The sequence below is a fragment of the Coregonus lavaretus genome, assembly GCF_964263955.1.
Source record: "Coregonus lavaretus genome assembly, chromosome: 6".
Taxonomy (NCBI): Eukaryota; Metazoa; Chordata; class Actinopteri; order Salmoniformes; family Salmonidae; genus Coregonus; species Coregonus lavaretus.
In genome coordinates this window covers 49,548,617-49,566,543 of record NC_139993.1, presented here as the reverse complement: position 1 = coordinate 49,566,543, position 17,927 = coordinate 49,548,617, and the positions used below count along the sequence as shown (strand labels likewise).

The window sequence follows — 17,927 nt, the reverse complement described above, 5'->3', positions numbered from 1 at the left end:
AGGGAGTGCAGCTTCAGGGCTGGTTACAACAGAGCTCTCTGGCCATGTCAAGTCCCTGTCAAGTCCCTGGGTGGCTGGAGGAAGACTCTGAGTCTAGGTTTACGTCCCAAATTGCACCCTATACCCTAAATAGGGGTCTGGTCAGAAGTAGTGCACTATGTAGGGAATAGGGTGCCATTTGGGAGACACACTATGGCTAGGGCTCTCCCGCTCTCCCTCCACGTTGCTGTTGTGTAGGTGTTGACCCCTGGTGACCTGCAGCTTTGCTTCCATTGGAGGAGAGAACGTTGCTTCATCCTCACTGCGTCATGGTCAAATAATTGGTAGTTTGTGGTTTCCTGCAGCTTCAGTCAGATGTCTGCTGGTGTACTGGAGATGATGGGGTGATAACGGAGCATTCAGGTTTGCAGGAGGAAGCTGCAGTTTGAAAGATTTCTTATGTGTAATTTGATGGTTTAGGGAAAAATGTGACTGTTATGTTTTTGTTTTCCTAATATTTATAGTTTTGTTTTGCAGCCCGAAAACATTTTAAGTAAATGATGATGTCGTACCAAGGTTATTTCGTCTTCTTTTTGTTGATATTTACAATAGCCTACGTGTCCAATTGATTTAGTGAAATACATGACTAATCCCATTGAAGAATCTGTTTCTACAATATGCCTTTACATTCAGGATGGTCTTCTCCAGTAAGAAGAGAAATCATCCTGTGTCCTCCCTTGATTCCTACAGATTTAGGATCTTAATTTGAGGCAGTTTGCTACAGCAGGTAAATAATCCTGCAGCAACAGGAAATGTGAATTATGTGGATTATAATTAATGGACATTTTTGTAGGGGTTGCTACATTTCAAAGTGGAAATTACAAACTTCAGAAGCCTTTTTAAACCTCAAATACACTACAAGTTTAACATTTTCTGCATTGCAGGAAAGTTCTCGAGCAATGAAGATCCTACATCTGTATGTGTCACTCTGACTGACACGCTCACTGACCGACACACTCTCTGACAGGTAGGCTTAACATTTTGAAAATTGTGGATGAGAATCCAGTCAGTCTCAATCCCTAGCCCAGGGCAATAGAACACCAGAGACAGAAATCAGTCTCAATCTCTAGCCCAGGGCAGAAGAACGCCCTATTTAGTGCACTACTTTTGACGAGGGGGGCCAGGGACCATAGGGCTCTGGTCAAATTGGTGCACTGTATAGGGAAAAGGGTGCCATAAAAAAAGAAAAATACATACCCCCCCCCCCCCCCCAACTGATACAGAAAAGTGACACTGATAGTGAAGACAGAGAACAAAATATAACATAGGCTTCTACGCTGAGGTGTCAGGCAGGCAGCAGAGAGAAACCTCTGACCAACCAGGCAGTGTCTTAAGCGAGCATGCCCTTTGTTGTCACGCTGAAGAGACACAGACGGGCTGAGATCTGTTGTTGTTCTGACTTTCCTCTGTCTTCAACCATTCACTCTTTCTTTCCCCCTTTTAGCCAGAGGTGATAAACCTGGCCTCCTTTACTCCTCCTCGACCGACTTGCTTCTTCCCTTCTTCCTCTGGCCGTTTGTTATCTCCTCTTTGTGTGTGTCCCAAATAGCACCCTATTCCCTATATAGTGCTCTACTTTTGACCAAAATTCCATTGATCAGAGCCAAAAAGTACTGCATTATAAAAGGAATAGGGTGCCATTTGGGAGTTGGACACAGGCTCTGTTGTGTTTGAAAAGGGCAAGGTGGCTGAGCAGTCTCTGGGTTGGCTGAGCAGTTTGCCCTGCAGTGCCACGCCGTGCCAGGGGCCATGCCCGCCTCAGCTGCTCCATCACCGAGGGAGTGGGCTAACGCTGTCTGACTGCACTTAGCTGTGTTTCTCTGAGACAGTCATATCAAATCAGCCTGGACACTGGGACATCACAGATCACAGATCACATGCCCCTCACTACTTTAAGCAGTTTTGGATGCATCCCAAATGGCACCCTATTCCTTACATTCCCTATTCCCCTATGGGTCCTGGTCAAAATGTGTGCACTACATAGGGAGTAGGGTGTCATTTGGTACACAGCCTTTGTTGCCATCTTGCAACGTTTTTTTCTTTTTCTCCACTGGGTTTTATCTTTGTTATCGAGTGATGTTATGATTTGCTGCAATATTTTCCGTCAGCACTGCTGCCACGTTTATGTTGGGTAACAGGGTCCTATTAAAACTTCTGGTCTCCATCGATCTGGAGAGTTTTTTTTTTTTTGACCTGCCTGCTGCCTCCCTCTCCCCTCCTAGGTGTTGTCCCTCCTCTTCTTCATCCTTACCCCTGAATTTGAATCTTCCAGATAATAAGCTTTGACTTCTGGCTGCACGTTTATGGGTCTTTTCATGTTATCAGCTTAGCTCATAGCGTGGAGCGACTGAACACAGAGTCCTAGTGACAGGCCAGCCAGTCAGCAAGGCTGGCCTGTCAGGCAGGAGCTCTCATACACTAATGATTTCCCTTTAGTCTGTTTTCTGTCTCATTGGCCGTTTCCTTCAAAAACAAAATTGCTCATTTAAATTCTCATGCCTGGGGCATTTTGGTCTTCAAATATTGTTGGAAAGTGAAAGGATTAGGCAAAATATGCTTTTTTAAAATGTTAATATATTTTCTGGTTCACTTTCTCCTCTGAGGCCAATTAGGGAGTTTCTGCTGGCTGTATTAATGTCAAACTGACATCCCCCTGCTATAATTACACAGCACTTGAAACCTAACTTTCACTGGCGGGGAGATGAGGAGCGCACCTTGCAGTGACACACACATTCTCTCTGCCAGCTTTTGATCATTTAATCATTGCTTGCTTTCTTTCCCTCTTTTCTCTTTTCTTCCCCCTCTTCCTTCTGCTCATTGGATCATTTCACCTTTATTCTCTCTCTCTCAGTGTTGTTTCATTATTCACAGTTGTGTTCTGCCTGGGTTCAATAGTGACATCATCTCTCCACTTTGCTTCTGCCTGGTGAGGAGGATCCGATGGTCCCTTCAGGTGCAGATACCATATGTATATTGTTTACTTACTTGATTCACAATTTACATTGTGTTGTTTGTGTTTTCCCCTTGTTTTTACAACAGCAGCCAGCCCGGCGTGAGCGTGCTGTCAGTCAGTTGAGGGATGGGTAACGTGTGGCTCCATGACCCGCCGATCCTCCCTCATTGTGCCGGCATTGTGTGTCAGGAGAAGGGAGACATGTAATGATGGTTAACGCTTCTTCTCCATGAATATGAATGCTCCCACAATACACCCCTGTGCAGCTACAGGATGGCAGCTCCATTAGTGATGTGTTGGTGCTCTATCCTCTCCTCTCGTCCCTGCCAGTTGCCATGGCACCTCATACACAGCCAAATATTCATTTAATCAAATGTAGACATATCCATCCAGATTGGTGACTTCATTAAGGAGTTAGGGCCATCTTAGTCAAACAAGGAATAAATGCTAACTACTACTGAGAATGATGGGTTTCTGCTATTAGACACTAATTGGACAATTGGACCCGGCTAATAAAGAATAATACATTATGTTTAGTTATATTAGTTGTTTTTTGTCTATTTTAATTTAGACTGTTTTTTGAGTGGACATGTCAGTTTGTCCAATATTTGTCTTTATTTTGTCATTTATATTGAATATATAAATACATAAAGACTATGGAATTCACTCACACTCACCATAGCAATCTTTATGCAGTGTCTTTAATTTCTGCATTAAATATTTATTTGAACAGCTTAAACAGCATTGCTATGGTTATACAGTAATTAGTTATTAGTTAATTTACAAGTAATTACACATTACTGTAATTTATAAGTACATATAAATCAATGATGTAGAGCCCTCAAATTCAACTCTGGACCTCGAAGCCTGTTCCAATGCTTGTTTTCATTGTTCCCCTCTCATCAGGGTCCAGGACACCAGGTAGTGGCAATTAATTATCAGGTAGAAATGAAAACCAGCAGGCTGCGAACCTCATGGGGTAAGAGTTGAATTCCCCTGATGTAGAGAATAATTCAAAGACAGTTTTTTTTCTCCTGCATAATGGAAACCTTTCCAGTTGTTTGTATGTTTCCCAGAGAGCAGTGCAGGCTGTGAAGGCAACACAACACACTGAGAGCAGCTTTAAAGATTGAACATCCCATCAACAAGGCTAGGCTGCTATTACAATTAGAATACATTTTATTGTGTGGAACACAAAACAGCTACGCCTTCTATTAGAGTAAAGTATGGTCAGAATATAATTGGTCTCAGTAACATGTAGCCTATTCTGTGTTGTCGTTCTGGACATATATACAATTACCTATAGGACTACTTTGTGAGAAAGTACAGTGGGGAAAAAAAGTATTTAGTCAGCCACCAATTGTGCAAGTTCTCCCACTTAAAAAGACGAGAGAGGCCTGTAATTTTCATCATAGGTACACGTCAACTATGACAGACAAAATGAGAAAAGAAAATCCAGAAAATCACATTGTAGGATTTTTAATGAATTTATTTGCAAATTATGGTGGAAAATAAGTATTTGGTCAATAACAAAAGTTTCTCAATACTTTGTTATATACCCTTTGTTGGCAATGACACAGGTCAAACGTTTTCTGTAAGTCTTCACAAGGTTTTCACACACTGTTGCTGGTATTTTGGCCCATTCCTCCATGCAGATCTCCTCTAGAGCAGTGATGTTTTGGGGCTGTCGCTGGCCAACACGGACTTTCAACTCCCTCCAAAGATTTTCTATGGGGTTGAGATCTGGAGACTGGCTAGGCCACTCCAGGACCTTGAAATGCTTCTTACGAAGCCACTCCTTCGTTGCCCGGGCGGTGTGTTTGGGATCATTGTCATGCTGAAAGACCCAGCCACGTTTCATCTTCAATGCCCTTGCTGATGGAAGGAGGTTTTCACTCAAAATCTCACGATACATGGCCCCATTCATTCTTTCCTTTACACGGATCAGTCGTCCTGGTCCCTTTGCAGAAAAACAGCCCCAAAGCATGATGTTTCCACCCCCATGCTTCACAGTAGGTATGGTGTTCTTTGGATGCAACTCAGCATTCTTTGTCCTCCAAACATGACGAGTTGAGTTTTTACCAAAAAGTTATATTTTGGTTTCATCTGACCATATGACATTCTCCCAATCCTCTGCTGGATCATCCAAATGCACTCTAGCAAACTTCAGACGGGCCTGGACATGTACTGGCTTAAGCAGGGGGACACGTCTGGCACTGCAGGATTTGAGTCCCTGGCGGCGTAGTGTGTTACTGATGGTAGGCTTTGTTACTTTGGTCCCAGCTCTCTGCAGGTCATTCACTAGGTCCCCCCGTGTGGTTCTGGGATTTTTGCTCACCGTTCTTGTGATCATTTTGACCCCACGGGGTGAGATCCCAGATCGAGGGAGATTATCAGTGGTCTTGTATGTCTTCCATTTCCTAATAATTTCTCCCACAGTTGATTTCTTCAAACCAAGCTGCTTACCTATTGCAGATTCAGTCTTCCCAGCCTGGTGCAGGTCTACAATTTTGTTTCTGGTGTCCTTTGACAGCTCTTTGGTCTTGGCCATAGTGGAGTTTGGAGTGTGACTGTTTGAGGTTGTGGACAGGTGTCTTTTATACTGATAACAAGTTCAAACAGGTGCCATTAATACAGGTAACGAGTGGAGGACAGAGGAGCCTCTTAAAGAAGAAGTTACAGGTCTGTGAGAGCCAGAAATCTTGCTTGTTTGTAGGTGACCAAATACTTATTTTCCACCATAATTTGCAAATAAATTCATAAAAAATCCTACAATGTGATTTTTTTCTCATTTTGTCTGTCATAGTTGACGAGTACCTATGATGAAAATTACAGGCCTCTCTCATCTTTTTAAGTGGGAGAACTTGCACAATTGGTGGCTGACTAAATACTTTTTTCCCCCACTGTACATCCATGTCTAAACACTAGCAGCCATGTTGAACGTCTCAACTGGTTTTGAAAAAGCAGATTGTTGCTATTGGTGTCTGTCTATATTTAGTCTAGATGACAGCAGTAGAGACATATCTCTAGTAAACTAGACATATCCCCCATTTAGCCTCCAACAGCCTGTCTGTCAAGTTCTAACGCCAATCTAGATAATAACCCACAGGGAACATTTTACATTTGACCAAACCTGTGTTGGACAAAATCAAGCTGCCATTTGTTGGCTTGGGTGAAAAGAAATCACTTGCACAGTTTTGACAAAGTGTGCATGTGGCCCTCCAGCAATTCTTAATGTCCTCTACCCACACCACCTCCTCCTAGTCCTTGTCCATCGCTCCTCTTCCTCCTCCTCTGTCATACTTGCCTCTCTCCTCTCCTTTCCGTTATTTTGTCCTTTTGCTTGGACTTCAGGTAATAGGAAATGGCACTGACCCCTTCTGATCCCCACGATTACCTTTGTGAAGCGTGAACGTGCTATGGAATCACACATCAGGAGGCGTGCAGTAATTATTTTGCGATGCCATCAGCATGGATCAATCACGCGTGGACGCTGGTAGTGGGATGACGCTCGCAGCCATGGCCAGGGCCAGCCGAGGCCCTCTCTGACTGACAGCTTAGATAATTAAGTGATTGTATAGACCCCTCCGACTGTTCTAACAACCTTGTCAGGCGGCAGGCCCAGGCTGCTGTGGCTGTGGACATGATGCAGGACAGAATGGAGGGACAGAAGCTAAGCGCACTCAAATCAATGTGCCCTCCACTGCTTGAGCATCTCTGACTATTGAGCATCTTGTACCTCAAAACTGGATGAATGTGGAAAACTAACCAAGAGGAAAAGGGAAGAACAGGGCCCACATGTCCTTTGATGAGAGGGACAGTGACGGTGTCCGAACAAAATGTGTAAAGGCAAAACTGTGTGAGGAGCACACACGCGCACACACAAGACATCAACAAACACACACACTCAGGAGGCACACAGCTTTAACATTTTATTTTGGAATTAGATTTAAAATGTGCATGATGTCTGTTTCATACATGAGCCTAGGTACAATATCTCGTCTCTTCCCTGTCTTATTATCTTTGTTCCATGTGTGCCTTAGATTAATACTGGGCCGCTCTTCAAATTAAACTTGAATGCCACATGTTTTATTACACAGTAAATTCAGGCAGAGAAAAGACTGGTAGGACACAGCATGAAGAAACATATAATATTGGGATCTGGAAAGAACCCATTGTATGTGTCACATTGCACTGAAAGCTCAATACCTTTAATACCACAGCTCCTAAGATATGATTTCATGTTGAATTTTGACGCACATAACAATTTCATGTTAGCTTTTTCCAACCTGTTCAAATGGAGGATGTTCTACATATTTTATAAAAAGACAGGTAATTTGTCTATAGTGTGGTTACCATAATAATCTGCTCACTAATAATATTTGTATAAGTTAGAAATTGGTGTGTGGATGTCTGCCAAGCCAAAAGCTAGCTCAGCTCACGGTCACACAATACCCATAGATCCACATTAGACAGTGTTCCTTCCAATCAACTTTAAAGCCGACAAACAAGTTCACGTTTTAATGAGCATCAGGGGTCAAAAACATTAATGAGGAAATAAAAAGGCTGTAAGAGTCTTTAGAGATTTATTGACCGACCCTTGACCTTTGCCCTCCTGTTGGTAATTGGCCCATCTGAAAGTAATGTCTCTGACATCTAGTCAATGTCACAACAACACTGACCACACAACTGTCACATCATCCCCTGCTTAATATCAAGATGATGTCATGGCACTGAGAGCTTGTTTTAAAAAGTAAACACTCATTACATAATCAGGTTGTGCTAGAAATGTCATCTATTTCAACTGTCATCAAGTAGTAGTAGAGTGCCACTTACTTTATGCCACTTAACTATTACAAGTATTATTAATCACTTGTAACACTAATTAACCCTCCACTACTTCTAACTACTTCTAATTAGTGTAAGAATACAGTAGCACTCACTGGTGGTAGCAATTCCATAATACCATCACACCCACACCCAAACATGTGTCATCATCAAGCTATCAAGGCCCTTGCAAATCTAATCTACAGATGTATCTTTGCGGTCTCAATCTGTCCACTGTCAGTTGCTTTATGATTATAGGATTGTGTCCAAGGGACACACTTGTGTTATATAATATCCTGTTAAGAGTGTGTTGTGGCTACTCCAGTATACTATTGGCTACTTCTTCAAGTTTGTAGAGCTATTTCAATATCATGATTGTATTTGTGTATTTATTTTTCTGTAACTTTTTTTAATGATTTTTTTCTCACAATAACCATGTTTATTTCAAAACATTATTTTCACAGTCTCTTTACACCCCAAATAAAAATGTAAGAGGACATATACATTAACTTATGTGTGTGCTGCTTGACAGAAAAATCAAAACATTATAGGAAATCCTTTAACCTGGCAACTTTAACTAAAGTAATTTGACAGAAAATAGGTGTAAAACTTGAATCAGTATAAAATGTCACTCTGGTCATGGACTAACTGAAAGATCGTAAGACAGACTTGATCCATTTGACTTGTCATTTTGGGAGACTACAATTAAATGAAATGTATATTTATTAACCTAATTAATTGTCCCATAGGTATCATTCACTAGTTGAGTTTCAGTTTAAATAAAATATGTGGGTGAAAGGTGAAATAGTCAATTTGATGAGTAGGACTATTTGGTATCTCAATTTTGAGCTAATTTCTGCTGGAGGGATTGAAGCAGAAATATTGGATGTTTTGAAATGAGTGCTGTTTATTCAAAACAAAATATGTTTTACTTTTCTAATTCAGTGGCCTATACTCTAATGTAATGCAGACGGTTAAAGGCATAATTTGTCATTTGTCCCTGTATGTAAAGTGTGATATTTGTGGCTGGACATTGATCAACTGGAAGTGAGTTAATAGAAAAGATAGGCTACATAATGTATCATCATACATATGTATATCACCTAATGTATAATGTCATGCAAATTGTTAAAGGTACAATATGTAATTTCAACAGTCTGACCTTGCCACTTTTTTTTTTTTTTTGTCATTTAGCAGACGCTCTTTAGCAGAGCGACTTACAGTTAGTGAGTGCATACATTATTTTATTTTTTTCATACTGGCCCCCCGTGGGAATCGAACCCACAACCCTGGCGTTGCAAACGCCATGCTCTACCAACTGAGCTACATCCCTCCCCATCCCGCCTTAGACCACTGCGCCACTCGGGTTTGGTAAAGTCTATTGAGGGGGCTGGGGAAAGGTAAGCCCTCTAGACAAATGATAACAGAACATTGTGGGTTATGGTGAAACAGTTACACGAAGGTTGTACTCAAATTACACATTTTCATAAAATCTAGGAGTAATGTGGCTATAATTTAAATGACAATTGAACAGGAGGAAATCTTAAAGATTGTGCATTTAAAACGTCAACAAACATTTTTTGCAGATCGTTTGTTTGAGTTTGAAGCAATATTCAACACATAGCTAGTCTACTGTTAATTTAAAAAGTATGCCTATAATCGACATTATGAAAGTCTGTAGGCTTAGATAATGCAATCAAAATGTTTGCTTTAGTTAGTTGGCCTGGCTTTGGTTGGCCTTACGTGCCTGCAGTGATTGACCGCGTAATGTGGCTTGCCTCTGTATAAAGGCTACAACTGGCCAAAGCATAGGTCGACCGATCGGCAGTGGACTGGAGTGACAGCTTCTACACAGAGCAGCGAGATAATCAATGTGGAGCAAACTACTATTTCACTGTCCGATCATCGACCATCAGCCGCGGCTAATAAGACGATACCTTAACTGGTAGCATTCAATTTGTTCCTGCTGCGCCCTTAAACCCAATAAAGCGATTGATTGTTGGTCAAAGAGCCGTTTCAATTAGTTGTCTGTTAATGAACATGCAATGTTCCCTTTAACAGATTGACTGGCATGTTTTACCATCGCTTTGATCGTCTCTAGTGATTTGTACTTTAGAGAGAGAAAGGTAAATAGAAAAATAAATTGCATATAGATTGTTGATCTCCCACACTGTGGTGGACTTAGACATTGTACACCCGTGAACTATGTGTTCTAGCACATCATTCCTATTCTAATAAAGTGGCTTAAATCAATACACACCACCACCTAACCTTGTGTTTGACGTAATGTTATCCATTTTGGAACTGAAATCAAGGTAACTTAAAACGTAGTTAGGCTAATAAGAATGTTTTTGTTTATTTTATCACCTGTAGCCTATATGTAGGCCAGATAGATAAACCTGTGTCCATTATATATGGACACGTAGGAAAGTTATTCTTTCATAAAAGTTTGAATAGTCCTACAACGGTTTAAAACAATTTGATATTGCTATTAAAATCGACAAATCCCAACAGAAGTTTCGTTAATGATCACATTTTATTCACAATTTTATCAACTTGAAATTCACCTGACATATAGCATTATTGCGCATAATAATCTAGTATGCTATCTTTGTCGCCGCCTTGTGAGGAGAATTCGTCTGATCAAGCCTGATCTGTCTGTGGTGCACCAGAGGAGCGCATTCCAAAAGAGCCCCTCTCAATGAATCACTTTCGATATTCTAGTTAATCAAAATCGGTGTAAATATTACATTTTACTTTCCACATCTTTCCATTTTATTTGATAAATCTCGTAACTTTGTCATGGTAAATTATTGTTAATTCCACCTATGCAACATGGCAATTATTTTAATGGTGTTACATCTTGGAAAAATACATGCAACATCTATAAAAGGTATATAATATAGGCTGTAATTTTAGGCTATTCAACCACAGATCACCACTGTATGTCTATATTTATATGAAAGAATAGCCAGCAACAAAATATCATATACTAAATACAGCAATACAAAATATGTAGCCTATATGGGACTTGGATTGGACAGAAAGCTACAAATATTGAAAATGTTAATGAGAGCTTAGTTTCCAACGATTTAGTCGATAACCTGTCTGTGTCCGTGAACAACGTTAGCTGAGTTCCATCGAACACCTTCTTTGCAGTTGTCGATAATATTCATAAGCCGAGCAATTCATCAATTCCCTCAAAGTTTAAGCCGTTTCAGGATGAAATGAATAAATGTATGATATTAATTGCCCTAATTAATTAAGAAAGACATTCATTGATTTTTAGCAATCATTAATATTTTTAACAGTGCACTTTTTACAACTTAAGTGCAATATGTGTTTGATCGTTTTTAAATTAGACCTATGAACTCTCACAATAAATAACCTTCTAGCTTCGAATGAAATAACAAAGTTATAATCATATGTTGGTTTAAAATGTCTATACCCAAATAATCATAATAAAATACAATTAACAAATAACAACGAGTAAAATCAATGGTAATTCAATGTTCTCAATTTAATTTAATTTAAAGTCAGAGAACAGATATCAAAGGACTACAAACCTAGGATGACTAGTCCCACGCTAGTGTGTCAGTGGAACCCGTGCCAAAGACCAAATATCAGCGTGATCCGTTGCAGAATAGTGTTTCTAACAGGTCTGGTACCGCCGCGGCCAGCTCGGGAAAACACCATCACCATAATCACACTACAAACCTGCTGCAGTGAGAGAGAGAAAGAGAGAGGGAGAGGGAGACAGAGGAGAGAGAATCTGCAGAAAAAAATTCCAATGTTGACATCTACTCCTCAGACCCAGGTGTAGCATGTGTCGCTCAATCAGGAACAAATACCAGAACAAGAATTTCAGGAATCTTTTAGAGCACCATAGAATGGACTAGAAAATGTATAGAGCCTGTACCCACAGCATGCCATTATGTCAAATAAAACGAATTCCAGAAAGGAATATAACGTTATCATCTGTCCTTCAATTCCACATCAGAAAGTAGTAAAATTATAATAATTTTGATCCTTCATTAGTGCCTCATAATTACTGTACTAATTAGAGTGGAGAGCTGTGTGCTGGCATGACAGTTACCACTCCTCCCATTTACGAAGACATGTAACGCTAGATCTCATCACTATCTCCCTGTCTCTGTTCACATCCCTGCAATGTATTAACACTGGTATAATACATACATAATAGGCTAGACATGTGGTTTTGGATGATAAAAAACCTAGCAATACAATACACAATGGATGAAATATGATTAAACTTAATCTGGAAAATAGGCTACACCAAAATGTGGTTTGGCAAATGCACAATATTCACCCCACAATTTCCCTAAAGCTACACAACTGCCTGGCACAAAAAAACAACCATAGATGATTCTATGTCACGGAAATGAAGCCTGACACAAAAAATACAACCATAGATGATTCTATGTCACGGAAAATAAACCATTGACATATTAAACATGTCACGCATGTTACAATTTAGCAGAAACATATTGTAATGTTATTTCGAAAGGGTTGAATCCATTCTTGCATTTTGCAATTTTGTAGCTGGAAAAAATAGAGTTAATTGTTTAAAGTTAGAACGTTTAAGATAAAAAAAACAAATCAACACGTGCATAAAGCAAACACTGTATAAAAACAAAGACTGATGCAATTGAATTTCCAGTGCTGCGTTTTAGTTTCTTCCTATTCAACACTCCTTTAAAACATAGCAATTTCGGTTGTTTTTTTTCTGCTTACATGAAGGTTTATGTCTAGGCATAGTCCTATAGGCTACACATGGCTCAAACAAGCATCAAGAATTCAATGGCTGGCTCGAGATTGTCAAGATAAAGAAACAACTCCCTGATTGGTGAGGTGCGGGGGCCGTCACGCTGTAACCAATGACAGGAGAGGAAGAGAGAAACGCCGAGAGCGTTATGATAAGGAGAAAATATTAGTTCCCCTCGCGGTGAGCCGTGACGTCAGTATAGGAAGTCAATGTAGAGCAACACTAGAACGATTACAAGCAAAAGGGGAGCGTGATGTCCAGGAGTTATCCCTCCGAATCTCCACACCTCAACTTAGAGAGAAAGTTCAATACCCATCACAAAAGGACGTGGACTACGCAGACAGACCCACTGCTCATTTACTATCGAATGTAACAACATCTTCTTGGACCGTATTTTTTTCTTACCGTTTTATAGAAATATATAACGTGGATTTCGGTTTTGTTTATTTTCCTGACCATTTCAACTCTTAAATTCGTTTGACTTTTAGGTGTACATGTGCCTCTGTTTGTGTTCTCTTATCATTTCCATTTAGTTTTGAATAGTATGGAGGATACAACCAGCGTCCAAATGTTGTTATGAAGACTTAAATCACCATCTCTTTTGCTTTTCTTACTATGGAATCCTCCAGCGGCTCGAACTTTGGAATAGACACTATTTTATCCAACGCTACTAATTCTGTTAACCCTGCGCTGATGAACGGAGATTTCCGCCTCGGTGACAGCAGGACAGCGGATTTCAGTCGGAGCCAGGTCACCCCGTCCCCGTCATGTTCGGACATAGATACGGTGGGAACGGCCCCCTCTTCCCCCATCTCCGTCACCATGGAGCACGCCGAGCCGCATCTGCTCCAAGACAGCTTACCGCACCACCACCACCACCACCTGCAGCCAGGGAGTTTGCAGCTATCGCCCCAGCCACAGCAGCTAGGGGCTGGAGCCGGCTGTGCCCCCAGGACTGCCACCTCTTCGTTTTTAATCAAAGACATTTTAGGCGACAGCAAACCCCTGGCAGCGTGCGCACCTTACAGCACCAGCGTACCGTCACCCCATCACACCCCCAAACCAGAGAGTGCCAGGGACAGTGGGGACGGCTTCAGGACCAAGTTGGAACAAGATGAAAACAGGAGTAAGTTGGACAAAAGAGAGGATATGGAAATGAAATGCAACGGTAAGTGAATATTTAGGATACATTTCTATGGAAATATGTTTTTATGGTTTAGTTATTGGATGGAGTAAGTGAGGTTTTAGTGTACACAAAACCTTTTTTTGTTATTGGGTAGGCTGTCATAGTAAAGGCTAATGGTGTGTAGCATACATCCAAAGCATATTAGTGTTGAATTTTCTGTGCTTAAAAAAGTTGGTAGCAGCCTATAGAAATATTTTCTGGAAGATAACCATCAAATTGAATAGGCTAACTGTGCCAATAATAGTCTAACAACAACAATGACAAGAATAAGAAGAAGACTACGGACATCTTAAATTCAAATTCACAGTGCAGTCTAGTAGGCTATATGTTGGTAGTAGCCTACAGTTATTTGTAAGCTAATACATATCTATTGTACAATATAACTTCCTTGAATGTAGACCACGTTGTCTACTTATTTCAAATGTATACGACATTTTTCAAAGGCTGTCTTATTAGACAATGATATTTAAAGGTTGATTTTCAGTTGCCCTTTTTTTATTAGCATAACAGAACCGAAAACAGATGTAAGGCTGGCGCGAGATGTTCCCTGTGCGCAAACCTCCCTAGTGGGTCAATTAGAGAGATTATTGTTCTTCCTAGAGGGGGGATCAGGAGCGCGGCAGAAACTGCTACAAATAGAGATGGATTGACACATCGATTTCCCAGTTTTACTGCTAAAAACTTAAGTTGACAAATACAGTCCGAATTTCTTGTTGGCTGTAGATTTTTTTCCTAGCTGTCTGACAGGTGCAATCAGTGACTGCAGTGCTTCAGTTTCAACTGGACTGCTCATCTTTATGAAATAATAAGCTATTGTAAGAGGTTCAAAGTTTAAAACTGTTTAATTCAATTGGTTTCTATTTTTCAGTTTTAGAATAGGTAGGCCTATTTGACCTTATTTTGGCTCAGAACAAATAGACAATTAATTTGTTCCTAATTTATTTTTCATTGAGCCATTGAACCATTAAGGCTTTAATTATTAAAAAATGGAAATTATTATCGACTAATTAATATTTTCTATTCTTTTTCCCATTCAGGAACAAAAGAAGAGAATGAACGGGAAATTTCAAGTAGCAGAGATAGTCCTCAATCACGGTCAAAAAAACCTCGCAAAGCACGGACGGCCTTTTCAGACCATCAACTCAACCAGTTGGAGCGAAGCTTCGAGCGCCAAAAATACCTCAGCGTGCAGGATCGTATGGACCTCGCGGCAGCACTCAACCTGACCGACACACAGGTGAAAACCTGGTACCAAAACCGACGGTATGTCACACCTATTATAAAGCATCATTATCTTCATAATTTAAGTTTTTATTGTATTGTATTTTTTGTAATCTCTATTATTATTAGGCTATTATTAATATTAGCCAATTTTTTATTAAGCCTATTTAATGGTTTTTGTTGGTGGTGACGTTGGTATTATTACACACATTAATATAATACTATTAAGATTATAACATTTTAATAACGGTAGTAGGCCTATGCAATTTCAGCCTATAATAACACGATTTAAGGTGGATGCATGTGTTGGTCAGTTAATTTCGTTCCTAATTAATAGTGCAGTTTAGGTTATTTTTGTGTATTTCGCTTTTGCTGCCTTTTCATGCAGGCCCATAACGTGCTACATTTAAGTTAATTAGGCCTACTGAACAGATAGAATAGAATAGAATAACTTAAGAACAGATCAAGGGGAATAATTAAACAGGCCTAATCAAAATGGTTGTCATGGAACATACAAGGATATTTAAATGATTTACAAGATGAACCCACATAGTTTTATTCCATGGTATTGGTTATTGAAATACACGTTACTCTGGGACTATGAAAGTCTATCTGAACAACACAAGATGTTGACAATGCACAATTTGCCTCTCTGGCGTCAGTGTTAAGATTTCCCCAATATGTCAGCCAAGATTAGTGTTAGCAACGCCCACCTACTAATACAAAGACACATCCCAATATAATGACGAAATATGTTATGACTGCAATCATTTTTTCGATCCTGCAGTTATCTTTCTCGTTGAATGTAGCAGCCTATAGTAAAACAACACATACGTGTTTATAAATTATTTAGGCCTAATTTAACATCTTCAAGTAAATCTGCCAATGTTTACAGCGTACTTGGTTAGCTTATACAGAGGCCTTACGAGAAGGATCAAATGAGGGAGTAATGATCTGAAATTAATCTATGATCTTATCAACCAAATATAGGCATTGCACTGTACACTTGAAATACATTTTCTGGATGTAGCTACACGTCCTTTGCCTAGGCTAATTAAAGGCATAACCACCGATTCATGCTGCAAATAATTAGGCCTCACCAATTAAGGGCCCGTTTGGGAATTCTCGGAGCCTGAACCGGTTTAATAATTGATTTGTTGTATTTTGATCTGATTTCAGGACGAAGTGGAAAAGACAGACAGCGGTCGGATTAGAGCTACTGGCTGAAGCCGGAAATTATTCCGCCTTACAAAGAATGTTCCCGTCGCCCTATTTCTACCACCCGAGCTTGTTGGGCACAATGGACAGCACGACAGCAGCCGCCGCAGCCGCAGCAATGTACAGCAGTATGTACCGGACTCCGCAGCAACCACATCCCGGTCTCCAGAGACCCCTTGTCCCGAGAGTACTCATCCATGGCCTTGGGCCGGGGGGCCAACCGGCATTGAACCCGCTGGGTAACCCCATGCCCGGCACGCAGCATCAGCGGTAGAAACAAGACGATTCCTATCACAAAAACTGTTTTAACCACATGTGATGTGAGTAACTGCGCAGAACGATGAACAATACTTTTGAAAAAGACAATATATGAAAGACAATTTTACAGAAGGAGAAGGAGGTAATATTTAATGACTGAGAGCCAGTTCTGACGTAACCACGATCTGTCTGCAGCATCGAGTCGAGGCCATAACAGAAAAAGGACTGTTCATATGTCTGATTGTTTGTTTGTTTTTTGTACAAATACACTTATACTAGCAAATAAACTTATAAAGTTTATTAGATGGAGAAAAGGGTTGAATAAAGACGGAATGATACTAACATTAATCTTCTCGGATACTTCTATTGGGTAAGACGTCGGGGGCTGCCAGCCTGAACTTGGAACTGCATTGTCATCCAAACATTCAAAAAGCCATTTGGCATTAAAATGTCTGCAGGCTAAAAGCGTATGGTGTTAATATGAGATAGGCCTAAAAAGACAAAGTGTGTTTATATTTTGATAACGTACAGTCAATTATGTTATCAATGAGCCAAAACGATAACTCCTAAAATAACCTCTGTAGCATGAATTATAATGATAATATTTTTTATTCATTTTACATAATGAACATACAGGATTTCGTTTTTTATCCGTAGCCTAATCTTCATCTTGAATCCCCGGATTTAAATGTTTACCATTTATTTCCTAACCATATATTTCCTATATATTTAAAGCACCTACAGATTCAAAGTTAGGACTACATTTTTATTAAATCGAACATGAGGCTATATGGGACTTTCTTTAGGCTACTTTTCACTTTATCTTGTGACCGCATTCATATGGCGAGAACTGTACCCTTGTAGCCTAAATGCATATGCAGCAGGCAGCTAGCTCTCCCTCTCTCTATGATGGTGAGAATGAATGGTTTGATTAGCTGTGATGCTGGGTTGCTACCCTGGGAATCGGGAAGGTGGTCCTCCCGCAGCAGCTGTTCTATGGGAGCACAATGCTCGAGACAAGCGCTCCGGACAGACAGCAAGCGCGAGGGTTCTCAGCGTGAGCGATCAAAAAGTCCACTGACACTAAAACAAAAAAACAAATAAATTAAACAACACTAAACATTTTCCGTTGTTCGTTGTCCTTATTTTGGACAGCAATATCCGTTGACTTTACTGTGAAAACGGAACATTTTAATACATTTTCTTGAAGAAAAAAAGAACATTTAGCCTACCTAAAACAGATTCAGATATATGCTCATGCCTAGTAAGCGAAAACATTTGACTTATTAGGGCCAGGGAGGGCAGTGATTTATGAGATATAAACAAACCAGTATTAGAGCTACTGCGCAAAATATCAAAGCCTAACTTTTTTCCTTAGTTTACTGCAGAGGGTAAAATCAGGGTCACACAGTGTTTCTTGGTAGTTTAAAACAAATCTA

General features: G+C 40.1%; 1 protein-coding gene across 1 annotated transcript; it reads left to right on the top strand.

Moving 5' to 3' along the window:
• Positions 1 to 13,220: 13,220 nt before the first annotated feature.
• On the top strand, positions 13,221 to 16,828 carry LOC311130616 (barH-like 2 homeobox protein; the record flags this gene model as incomplete). The annotated part of the gene is made up of 3 exons (XM_084163401.1): positions 13,221 to 13,773; positions 14,829 to 15,054; positions 16,192 to 16,828. The coding sequence occupies 3 exons, from the start codon at positions 13,221 to 13,223 to the stop codon at positions 16,502 to 16,504; spliced, it is 1,092 nt and encodes a 363-aa protein (XP_084019527.1). The 3' UTR covers positions 16,505 to 16,828.
• Positions 16,829 to 17,927: the final 1,099 nt, after the last annotated feature.